This window comes from Sceloporus occidentalis, unplaced genomic scaffold (genome assembly GCF_023333645.1).
Source record: "Sceloporus occidentalis isolate IW3139 unplaced genomic scaffold, rSceOcc1.0.p SCAF_11, whole genome shotgun sequence".
In the NCBI taxonomy this organism is placed as follows: Eukaryota; Metazoa; Chordata; class Lepidosauria; order Squamata; family Phrynosomatidae; genus Sceloporus; species Sceloporus occidentalis.
In genome coordinates, this window is record NW_028316991.1 from 12,927,056 (window position 1) to 12,939,967 (window position 12,912).

Genomic DNA, 12,912 nt, shown 5'->3' on the forward strand with positions numbered 1-12,912 from the left:
CATTACATAATTTTGTGAGGATTCAGAGGGGAAATATATAAAAATTAGGGAAAAGTAGTAAATCTGGAAAAAAAAGAAAAGTTTCTCATCCTAAATTTTCAGCTAATTATCTACAGTATCAAAAGAAAGCTCTCCTTAAAAAAGCAATATTTAGTTTACATGGGTACACTATTCACAGGAAAAGAATAAATCGCTGAACCGACATAGCACAAAAAGGGGCAAAATTGCTCCGGGACTTGAGGCACCAAAAACCCCTGGGACTGAAGGGGTTAAGTAGACAACCTGTCAGTTTAATTACATAGAATATTATGTACCGAAGACTTTTCTGTCCTGATTGAATAGGATTTCAAGCCGGCCATAGAGATGACAAACCTTTTTTGTTCATTTGCCTTTTGGTGGCGCAGACTGAAAGACTCCCGCTTCCCTCATGGCCTCAAACTCCTTCATGGCATCGAAGTTCTTGTAGTAGTTTGCGTAAGCCCTCTTCCTTGGCTCTGCAACACCGAACTGAACAGTGGGACAAGGGTTAGTCCGTGAGATGAGATCAGATCACCTTTCCAGCGAAGGCCGGATCAATTCTAGCGGAAGCGTTTATATAGACAATTCAGAGCGGCCGCGTACAGCGGGAGACGAGCGTTACCTTCTCGCATCATTCTGCTGGATTTATAAATCTCGCTCTGCGTGCAGAGAGGCAACAGAACGGGTCAGGCAGTTCTGGGTAAAGTTCTGCTGCCGACTGCCTTCATTTAACAGCAAGACAGGCTGATGTCCTAAATTTTCAGAATACTCACTGAACCCAAACCAGCCCAATATATCCTGAGATACTCGCTACACATTCACAAACTACCCCGGGCCACAGTCGCGTCCAATAAACCTGCCAGGCGGGACGAGCGTGGGATGCGGTTATGTACAGTTATAGCACACTCCCTTATACAGAATACAGAGCATGTGTGTTACCTTATACAGAGCAACAACCCCGAGAGAGACAGCGAAGGCTCCAACAATGTGAAATCGTAAGCGTTTGCCCAGAAGGCCTCTCATCTGAGGTTTGGCGAGTAATCCGGCCGACATGTTTATCTTTTTTTCCTGCACCTGAAACAAAACATCAAATGCATCAGCAGCTCAAGATAAACAATGGATCCCCCAGCCGAGCTCAGCTGCCATCCCCGGGCACCAGAGCAGGAATTATCCCCCGAAGTGTTCGGAATGTTATACATCCGATTCGCTTCATAGATCTCAATATGAAGAATGGCCTCTGATTCGATATCCGGACCGCCCAGCCAGCTTCCCCGCACCGGGGCCCTGCAGCCGTATTACGGGTCAAAGTGACCGAGTGACCTTGGGCAGAGATGGGGACAGCCGGCTGCGGGAGCTCATGCCCAACACCACACACCGATACTCTTTACCCCGCTCTACCCCCTCCCCGCGCCCGATCTGTCAAGACCCCCGGTAGGATTAGGGTCCAAAGCGAAAGCACAGGCCGTGCTCAGTCCCAGCAGCCTCCCCGTTCCCCAATGCAACTGCAGCCCGCAGGTCAGGTACAGAGTCCGCTAACAGCACCTGGTCCAAGACAGAAATAAACCCGTAAAGCCCCTGGGGTATCCCACGCGAGTTCGCTCACCTCCACGCAAGCCGCAGCGTCCTTCCTCAATGAGAGCTGTCCTCTCGCCTCAAAGCGGAAATAGATGTGCAGGGTGCCGCCTTTTCCGGTATAACGGAGGCCGAGTGGTGTCAAAAAGGACTAAGTGTCACGTATTCTCACAGGAAGCGCTACCCCGACTCCTGAATGTTATTGAAACATACCATCCAAGTGTCCCTGCTTAGGAAGGACAGTCCCTTTTCGGGACCAAAATCCCTGTGTATCTTTTTCCCCCTGATGTCCCTGTTTTCTTGGAGCTCAGAATGTTTGTGGGTATGAGTTATATCATCAATGCCCTACCGCCCTAAAAGGCACAACAACGTATAAAAAATAAATTAAGTAAAAAATGCATTATTTGTGTTAAAATGAGGTAATTGTAGGTGTCAGGGTCACAGAGCGCTGGTCTATGGTTTTCAGGACATACACTGAACGCCAGACTGCAGCATGTGGAAAGCATGTGTGATTTGGTCTGGAGTGGGTAAATGCTGCTCCCCTCCACCAAGAATGAGGAGAGCGACCCGGGGAGCAGCGCTTCACCCCGAGACTTCCTGGCGGATGAAGCGCTGTTAGAAGTTCGCTGGGTGGCGGATTATCGCCATTCAGTTTGAAGAAACATAAGGAAAGTGTACAGCGCAGACTGGAAGTAACTTCGTACCAGCCTCTCCTTCATGTGTCTACCCAGAGTGCATTCTGTTCTGGGGGAGTGGCTTTGTATAGGGGCAGGGCTAGCTTTGCATGTGGGCGGGGGTAGACATGTATGGGTGGGGTTTAGTGAGAGGGAACTAGGTGGGGAAGCGGCCGCTGCTCCTCTGTTGACTGGTGAAGCACAGCCGCTCCCCGAGACACCGGGTCACACTCAGCCGCCCTGCCCCTGGGAGAGGTTTTTGTTCTCCCCGTTTAGAAAATGTTTGCTAATCAGAAAAAGCCTTTCCATTTGATGATCTGGAATCGTTTCTGGAGTCAGTCCGTTTGGGTAAATGCCAAACTTCATTGCCAGTTCATTGATCATAACGGTGAATTGGCCTAGAGATCACATGACGAACGTGAACACTAGAATAATGAACTCAAGTGTTCACTTAAGGTCCAGCTTAGCCTGACTCTTCGTGTCGGGGTTGCCGCAGTCATACTGTGACCTCATCCCTTGTTTTATCCCAGGACATATATATATGTCACATATTGCTGATGAGATTGTGATCTCCTGAACCAGCCCTGCTCATCAGGTGCACCCAGGCACCATTAGTGCTGGTATGGGTAGCAGGCACTCGCGGGAGCACCCGCTGAGCAGGGCCCAACATTAAGGGAGCGTGAGGGCTGTCACTTCTCGGCTTCCGTGCTCCGGGATATGATGTCTTATCATGGCGCTGTATCAATTGCCAGGGCGTAGTGATTAGGGAGCAGAGGTCTGGAGTGACAGACCACGTGTGCTCCCACGACATGATGGAAGACAGAAGAGGAGAAAGGTGAGAGATGAGAAGAAAAGGGTGCTGTAGGGGCAAGTGTGACCTGGCATTTCTGTGTGTATAGGCAGTGTGTTTGTGTGTATATAGGCAGCGTATATGTGTGTATATAGGCAGCGTATATGTGTGTATATAGGCAGTGTATATGTGTGTGTGTAAGGGCAGTCTATGGGCAGGTGTTTGTACGGCACTATACACCGATCAGCCATTACATTATGACCGCTGGTGAATAACACTGATAATCTTGTTATCATGGCGCCTGTCAGTGGGTGAGATATATTAGGCAGCAAGGGAGCATTTCATCCTCAGTGTTAGAAGCAGGAAAAAAAGAATCTGAGTGACTTTGACAAGAACCAAGTTGTGATGGCGAGACGGCTGGGTCAGAGCATCTCCAAAACTGGAGCTCTTGTGTGATGTTCCTGGTCTGCAGTGGTCAGTACCTATCAAAAGCGGTCCAAGGAAGGAAAAGAGGAGAACTGGCGACAGGGTCATGGGTGGCCAAGGCTTATTGATGCAGGTGGAGGGTGAAGGCTGGCTGTGTGGTCAAATCCACACAGACCAGTTACTGCAGCTCAAATTGCTGAAAAAGTTAATGCTGGTTCTGATAGAAAGCTGTCAGAACACACAGTGCATCACACTTTGTTGCCTATGGGGGTGCGTAGCCGCAGACCAGCCAGGGTCCCCATGCTGACCCCTGCCCGCTGCCGAAAGCGCTTACAAATGGCACGTGAGCATAAGAACTGGACCACGGAGCAATAAGAGAAGGTGGCCAGGTGAATCACATTTCTTTTAAATCCCGTGGCTGGCCGGGCGCATCAGTTACCTGGAGAACACATGGCACCAGGATGCATCTATGGAGGCCGCACCTCGCAATTTACAGGACTTAAGGATCTGCTGATAACTTCTTGGTGCCAGATACCACACCAAGAGGTTTAGTGGAGTCCATGCCTTGAGGGTCAGGGCTGTTTTGGTGGCAAAAGGGGCACCTACACAATATTAGGCAGGTGGTCATAATGTTACGGGAGATGGGTGTATGTGTATATGTGTGTAAGCATGTGTATGTGATTCAGGCGCATACCTATACTATTTGGCACCTGGGGCAGATCCTCGCCTCACATCATGTTTTTTCTTGGGGGGGTAGGACCCTAGTGTATTGCTTTGCTTAGGGCCAACAATGCAGTTAAGACTACCCTGAGACTAGTGTATGAATACAATTATTATCTATTGTTTTTATATAGCGCCATCATATTCTGTAGCGAAGAGCGTTGCTGTGATATGTACAGCTGATGAGTGTCTACTTTCAAATGGCTCGTTTGTTTCTTATGTCCAAGCACAGCGCCTGTCATCTAAAAGTTACTTCTCATCGTGTTCATCGGTTTATCCAGAACCTTCGCTAATCAGGAGCGTCTCCAGAGCATCATGAGCCATCCGACCGCACATCCCCGGCCTCAAACCTGCAATCACCCCTAATTGTTCTCACACAAAACCACAGAGCCCCCATAATCAGCCCCTGCGTGCATCATTTGGGAATGTGAACCGTGATTATTACCTGCATCATTCTTTAAAGCCGCATTAACATTTCTAGCCCTGATCTGGTTAAAATCTGGAACGGACAGAAGAGATAACGTGTAACTTAACAAGTTGTTTACGCTCTATGTAACATTGTAACTGAAATTGGAAAATGTGCACCAAGCAGTTCTAGCAGAAAGTACCGTATTTGCTCGATTATAAGACAAGGTTTTTTCCAGCGCAGATGCTCTGAAAAATACCCCTCGTCTTATAATCGGGGTCGTCTTATAATCAGACCTCAAATAGGTCTGACTATGAGACGACTAAGATCCAGATCCCCCGCAGCTGCAGGGGACCTGGATCCTCCTGTCTCCCCCCGCCCCACTTACTGGTACTTCTGAGTCCCCGGTGTGCAGCTGGGGCAGCGTGTAGATGTCTACGCGATTTGCGTAGACAACTTCCGCTGCAGCAGGAAGGAGGGGACGCTAGCAGCGGGGGTTGTCTGCGTCCATCACGCAGACCTTCCCCGGCTGTCAGAGATCAGAGTTCCCCGCACTGGTCGGGGAAGGTCTGCGCGATGGACGCAGACAACCCCCGCTGCTAGCCACGCCTCCTTCCGGCTGCAGCGTAAGTGCGTGGGATCTACACGCTGCCCCGGCTACATGACAGGGAAGTCAGAAGCACCGGTAAGTTGGGGGGGGAGTGTTAAATGCGGGGCATAAGGCATTTCTGGAGGCAGAGTGCTCTGTGAAATGCCTTTTAACCCCCTTACTGCCACTCTGCCTCCTGAATGCCTTAAACCTCCCTATATGCCACTCTTCCCCATAATATGCCTTTTAACCCTCTAAATGCCAGAGTGGCATATAGGGGGTCAAAAGGCATATCATGGGGCACAGTGGCATATAGGGTTAAAAGGCATATCATGGGGCACAGTGGCATTTAGAGGGTTAAAAGGCATATCATGGGGCACAGTGGTATTTAGGGGGTATAAGGCATTTCTGGGGCAGATGTGCATAACTGGGGGGCAGCTTGGAAAATAGTAGGAAATAAAACCCAAATATTTTTCTCAATCATAGCTTTTATTAAAAAAAAATAGTTTAGATGAATTAACATTTACTGGTAAAACTTTTTTCCTATAGGGTCGTCTTATATTCAGGCTTTTCCTTTTTTTCCTAAATTAATATTCAGATTTGGGGGGTCGTCTTATAATCAGGGTCGTCTTATAATCGAGCAAATATGGTATTTCTCTCCATTCTCAGTTAAACGCAGATTTATTGGATTTGGAGGGCCGTTTTTTCATGCGCTTGGACAGGCTCAATATGGTTCAGTGAATTAAAAAAGGCATCATTCTTCCCATATGAAAAACACTACATTCTAACTACTCACAGATTGCAGCAGGGTATTAATTACTGCAGTTTTCCAAAAAAGACCTGTAACAACTGTAAAAGAAACTCTAGAACAGCATCTGCAAGAACACGCTGCGGTCGCCAAATTAAAAACATTCACCAAATAATACAAAGTAGACGCTATTGCTGTAAGGTTGGCTTTTGAAGTCACTGCTAGTGATTTATAGTTGACTTCTAGAATAACCAGATTGGTAAACGAAATAAAGATCTGCTAAATGACTAAAATGTGTATTAGCTGTGATTGTGCTTCGCTTCGTGTTTATCACAAGTTCGCTGAAAGCAAACTATTTGGGACAAAATGCAGATTCTCAGCCCAATTCTACGAATATGGAATATTTCTGTATTTCTCTAACCTAAATGCGTTTTAGATGTATGAGAATTTGCCTCGAAGCTGTTTTTTGGTATTGATCAGAATACAGCATTGGGTGTTACTGTATTCTTCAAAGGCCATGTAGCGCCACCCGCATGCTGAGTTTTCCCAGATTCTCGAGGGCCACACGATAAAAGCCTGTTTAGAAGCTTGATCTGTGGGGGCCCAATGTGATGGAGTGGAGAGATCTGGACAAAGGCGACACAGTCTTACTCCACGGAGAGCTGGGGAAGGAGGTTAATGAAAAAGAAGTCTCATTTACTAACTCTAATAACCAAAGAATATGGACTCAGATCCCAGAGACAACGTCTACTGAACACCAGAACATGCAGAGGGCAGCTAGTCTGCCCAACCACTGAGTACTTTCCTTAATCCCTGGCTTTATTTTATATCTAAACCAGCCTTATGCCCATCCTATGCATGCTTAAGCGCCTTCACTGTATTAATCTCTACCACTCCTGCTGGAAGGCTATTCCATGCATGCAGTACCCTTTCAGTAAAGTCATATTTCCTTATGTTATTGTTAAACCTTTGCCCCTCTAGATTAAGATTATGTCCTCTTGTTGTTAGTAGTATTTCTTCTTTTAATGCAGAGCAGTGCCTCGTGCGACCTTATGGAAATGCCGTCCTTGCCTGAAACAGAACTAGAGCTCCTAGAACATAAGTGTTATAGAATTGCGCAGGAACTTCCTACCAGTTAAAGGCCCTTATACTTAACCTTTATTAACTAAAATGCAACCGACAAATGGATAAACCAGGATATTTTCTCTATTTAAATACAAGGACTAAGAAATTAATCAATTTGTGTCTGCACCTATCTATAACTAGTGCCTGAAAAAAAGCAGTTTATTCCAACTCTGCTAAAAAAAAAACCCAAAATGTACCCGAATTTAAGGTTTTTATTACTTAATTAAGTCATATAAACCTCTGAAGCTCCATCCCTGGCATCCCTGGCAGGTTTTTTCTGTAGAGTAACCTGTAGTGTCTTTAGAAAATGTTTTCCACTTCCTCGGACGCATACCATATGATGTCATTGAATTTATAAATGGCGATAGATGGTAATGGGAAATGATGACATCAGAAGCCTTGATATCTTACGTGTTCCTCCATCATGTGCTATTCAACTGATTTATTGCATAGGTTTAAAAATATTTATCAGCTATTTTATGCTCCTCAATATGTTTTGTCACATATCTGCAAACACGCCAAATGCATTTTTCATTAGCTTTTACCCAATTAATAACCTGGCTGAAGAAATCAGGCATTTGGGCCCCTTACTAGAAAAAGGTTTCTGTCAACATATGCCAGAAGGGAGGGTTAATTCTATTCTAGATTACACATGATGTGCATTTAACAAAATCTAAATATTCTAAACAAAGTGATATGCTTTTATATGCCATACACCGTACATGAAAATTAATGACATCATCAGGAACAGTGAAATAACAATAACTTCATAAACAGTAGTTACTAAATTATATTTGTATGCAATCTAAAAACATGTGATATATTTATATTCTTTTAATATTTTGATAGGAACACATTTATTGTCAGTCCAAGAGGTATTAGCAGGCTGTTGGATGATGAATGTTGCCGGATATTAAACGAACTCCAATCTTGTTCCATAATGACAAATTATTTTGGGTCTTGTCAGTTTATCTTGTTAACCAAAAAATAAATAGTTATTTTATGCTATAAATTAGCCAGTAGGGAAAAATGGCTTTTATCACATGACTTTCTGCATGATTTCTAAAATGTAATAAAGTCATATATTCCCTGCCATCTTGGATTTACAGATCCGCCACCCACGCCCCATTGCATCATTTCTGTGATTGGCGCTCTGAGTAACGGACAAACAGGTGAGAAATACCCCGAAAAGCACTGCGGGTAACGGGCGACATGTTTGCGCAACATCAGTTTTTAACGTAGAATTTGACAACAGATAAGAACTACTCGGCCCGTCTAATCTGCCCGTTTTTTACTGATGTAGAGACTCAAACCTTCATCAGTCCTTGGTCTTGTCTTCAAGAGCCTTTCCTGTGTATGTTTAAATTTCCTCACTATATTAACCTCTACCACTTTTGATGGGCGGTTGTTCCACTTATCTACAACCCTCTCAGTAAAGTGACTTCCTTACATTACATCTAAGCCTCATTTTGTTAAAAAGATCAAGTTAGAGATGACGTATCTGACATGGTAAATCTAAATTTTTATAATATAGATTAGCTTACACTTGCTATATATATTATATTATATATTATATATATAAATACCGTATATATAAATATATATGTATTCTACGACTCCATAAACACTATGTGGCAAAATCCCTTTAATATATTAGTCTTGTGAAAGGGTCCACATGCTATGAAGTTGCAGGCGGACGCAGTTTCCTTGTAACAAATATCTCCTTGTTCATCTTCAACAATACTTAGGTGATTTATGGACGCAGAAAGAACATCGCAATGCTAAGAGCGCATGACAGATGTATTAATGATTATCTTTCGTTTCAGGAGAGCGTTAATAAAGAAAGCATTGAAGCCAACTCAGAACATCATGTAACAGCCATCTGGAAATGCTGATCCAATAAACGGAGAAGTTGCGATCCATTCCCAGGCATTTCTGGGTCTGGGTCCCTGAAAGTTAATTAAGGCTCATCTTGTAACTTGCGCTGTGTGTGTCTCAGTACGTGCTGTGGTTTGGGTTTTCTTTGAAATGATCACATATGGATGTGATCATTCTTGCTAAGAAAAAAAACACACACTGGGGTTCTGTGTAACATTTGGTAGCGTGTGCAGAATAATTAGAATAACGCATCGTGTCGTACCTACATGCGTGTTCTTTTCACTTTCTTTTGTGTGATTCTTTGAAATATTTGCGCCATAATCCCGTGCGTTTTGTAGCGGCACGCAAGGGAAAGACGTATAACCCACCCTTGTTACGTAGAATGTACTGGATAAGTGAACAGCAAGAACCCTTTGAGAACGTGGCTGGCGTTGGACGCCGTGGGTGCCGTGGACTATTTTTTCTCCAAATGGTATAAATGGGATAGTGAGCACACAAGTCACGAGAAAGAAAGATCGCGTAAACCGGCCAACTAAACGGATGCTTGGTTATGATCTTGGACGTTGTACAGAAACACTTGGCGCTTAACCCAACATCAGCTGTAGTGCTGTACAATGTTACTCTCCTTTTACAAAAATACAAGATAAAAATACAACATTGGTGATATCCAAAAAGATATAAAAAAATGTATATATAGTAATCTTGTAAAATAAAGTCAGACTTCCAGATTTGGAGTATGCATGAAAAAATAAATAGCGTAATGGCATAATAATTGGTGCTATTTTGTGATGCTGTCACTTATACATGAAGATCCAAAGGGATGGTCTTTAGATATAGTAGATGATGCAGTTCAACGTTCACCTATGGAATATACATTAGAATATATATATGGTGTAATATTGTAATGGTATAATAATTAGATAATTAGTGTTGCCTTTTAGTGCACACACATATGTATGAAGGTAAGAGGGCTCCTCAGTCATTTCTAATGGTCTACTTGTCTCCCAGGTTCAGAAAATGTAGAGAATAGGACAAATATATATATAAATATATATATATATATATATATACACACACACACACACACACACAATATATATATATATTTCAAAGCAAAAAATTCAGGTAGGGGAAAAAAACAGACCCCCCCCCAAAAAAAATAATGAAAATAAAAGTAAAAAAATACAAAATTAAACGAAGTCCAAAAATACATTGCAGCTCCAAAATATCATGCAGCGCGTTTGGCCCTATGGGGGCTCCTACCTGGCGTTGATTATGATCATTCCTCACTAAGACCATTAGCCCTGCTGTCTTTTAACTGAGGCCAACGACCACTAGCCTGATTTTGAAAGTTTTTCAGGCAACAAGGGAATGGAACATCCCGTGTATATACCTAATCTGCTACCAGATCGCTGATCTGTGACCGGCTGAGGGTTGTGTGAGTGGCTCTGTAATATCATGTAATGCAGAGGACTTTATTGCACGCAGATGAAACACAGGCCTTTACAAAGCACTTCAGTCTCGATGTTGTACGATTGCCAAACAGGTCCCCAGTATGGTGCTTTGGTGGCCAGTGTGAAACCAATAAAATAATGGGCAGCATTTCACCACATTTATTAAACCGCTTCAGACAGCCACCTTATCTCTGAAAATACAATCACCTTCTTGCATCGGCTGACTGAATTCTCCCCGTGTATCCAGGCCGGTACAAGGAGCCGGAGGTTCTGCCCGTTCTTTGCGAGGCTTCCGATCTCACGCTGAAGATTGATGAGTTATCTACGAGGGAAAGTTAGTGTAAAACAATCATATTAACAGTCTCTGCCAGAACTAGAATGCTGCGCTGTATCACCTGTCGGCCGGTGTTTCAATAATATTCTATAAATCATGGCTTCGTGCAGATACGTCGTTTTTTCTTCTCTTGAATAATTGGTTTACCTGATGAGAAGGAAGATCTGGTATTTATTTCCAGGTCTTGCTGGATTTTCAAAAGCATCCTTTCTTGCTCCAGACCTTCCATGTACTTTGAATACGTCCAAGACACCTGTTGAAAATAATCATCATTATTATTAGAATGCCTATTCACTAAGCCCTACGTTTGGGCCATTGGATTACTAAAGTGAAAAAAGACATATTTTTCTTCTGTTTTATATGGCCCTTATTCAGTAGATCGTTGCCCCATTCCATCAGCACCATTTTCTCGCCAGGTGCATGGGCAAACCACGGGGCAAATTATTAGTTGTTATATTACTGAAGCTCACTTTTCTAGTTATTTTATAAGCCGCTTTGTGATGAATTTCACATCCATGACCGACACTCTACCATTTAGTCTAGAATGCTCTTAGTTAGTATTTTATTTTCATTTTTTAGAAATGGCAAAGATCGTTTTGGACTAAATACTCTCAATAATGTGATTTTATGTTCTAGCTCTCCACGCTCACCACATTTTCTCCTCTGCTTTTCCCGCTGGCGCAGTAGTGTTTTCCGTTAGTAAATCCACAGCGCTGTGCAATGTAGTCACACTTTTACAAACGTCACAGGGACGAGAGGTTAGGCGTAGACAGCGATGTTAACACTTACGTTTCTGCTGCGTCCGTACCCCTCCGGCGCAGCGAAGACATCTGAACTATAAGTGCTCTCGTTATCTCCATACAAGTCTGACAAAGTCTCTTTCCTTTTGGCGTTTTCTTGCTGGTGCTGCAAATGTTAATAATTATTATTATTATTTATTGTTTATATAGCGCCATCAAATTCTGTAGCGCTGTACAATGGGTAGACAGGACATAACAAGTAGGATGTAACATAACAAATTGACTTACAGAGACAACAGGTGAGGAGGGCCCTGCTCAAACAAGCTTACAATAATTGTTATTAATAATTGTTAGTTGAAGTTAGTTGAACAGTGTTTGTTATTAAGCCACAGATTAAGTTATTAAGCCATCTCCTCATCGGCTGGAACCCTGAGCTTGGTGAGAACGAGAATTCCATCTATCAGTCTGAATGATGTTAAATTTACTAAGCAGCTAGCCAAGTTCATTGACCCCCCACTGTTACCATATTTATGTTTATTTCATATTCTGGTAAGGAAATGCTTCTTATTCAGAGCAAAAGTTGCCTGGGTTATTAAAATGCAGTTTGGCTGAACACATCTCCTGTGTGGAAAATAGCAGCGTGGGGGGCAAATATATAAAATATATATAGGACATTCTGCTGAATCGCCCCATACACTTGCAAGGGGGGTACCATGATAACTTAAAGGAACCTTTCCGCTATCATACGCATTAAAGTGCATACAATGTCTGGAGTGTCCCTTTAAGCAGATCATATCAGTGTCCATCACACCAGTAACTCCATCTCCTACTGGCTGAATACAGTCCGGACCATCTTCCAAACCCCACTGAATAAAACGTTTATCCAGGGAAGCTTCGTTATAAAATTGAGATAACGTGTTGAGCTATGTCTCATGCCTGCTCCAGGGTGCCTGCAGGATATCACCAGGTTCTGTTTTGTTCTGGACAACATCCGCTGCTATGTCAGGGCCCTGGTATGTGGCCGCACAACCCTAGCCGCTCAACACTCGGGGGAGTGCAGTCACCCATCACAGGTCCTGTCCTACTCCACTACTGCGCAATAACTCCTGAATGCCATCATTGGGCGCTCTGGCTCATCATACTCGTCTGTATGGACCCAGTCCCCGATAGCTGAGAAGCTCGGAGGGCCAGTCCCACCTTACAGAATACATAGCATGATGTGATAAGATCTTTCAGGGACCCCACGATGGTCCTCTTTTGGTTGAAATGGAACGCGTTGCACCAACTATCAAAGATCCCTTAACAATGTTTTGCTCGAAAGGCAACATGCTTGGCCATACTGGATATTCAAATAATTTAATGAATAAATAATCTATTACTGACCCAAAGAACATTAAATTACGGCTTCATATCATAAGAATCAATTGAAATATGTCTC

General features: G+C 43.5%; 1 protein-coding gene across 1 annotated transcript; it reads right to left on the bottom strand.

Moving 5' to 3' along the window:
• Nucleotides 1-381: 381 nt before the first annotated feature.
• Nucleotides 382-1,663, bottom strand: LOC149305590 (cytochrome c oxidase subunit 6C-like). The gene is made up of 3 exons (XM_089477489.1): nucleotides 1,622-1,663; nucleotides 958-1,092; nucleotides 382-507 (listed from the first exon to the last, which is right to left on the bottom strand). Exons 2-3 carry the CDS (start codon nucleotides 1,069-1,071, stop codon nucleotides 382-384), a joined length of 240 nt encoding a protein of 79 aa, XP_089333615.1. The 5' UTR covers nucleotides 1,072-1,092; nucleotides 1,622-1,663.
• Nucleotides 1,664-12,912: the final 11,249 nt, after the last annotated feature.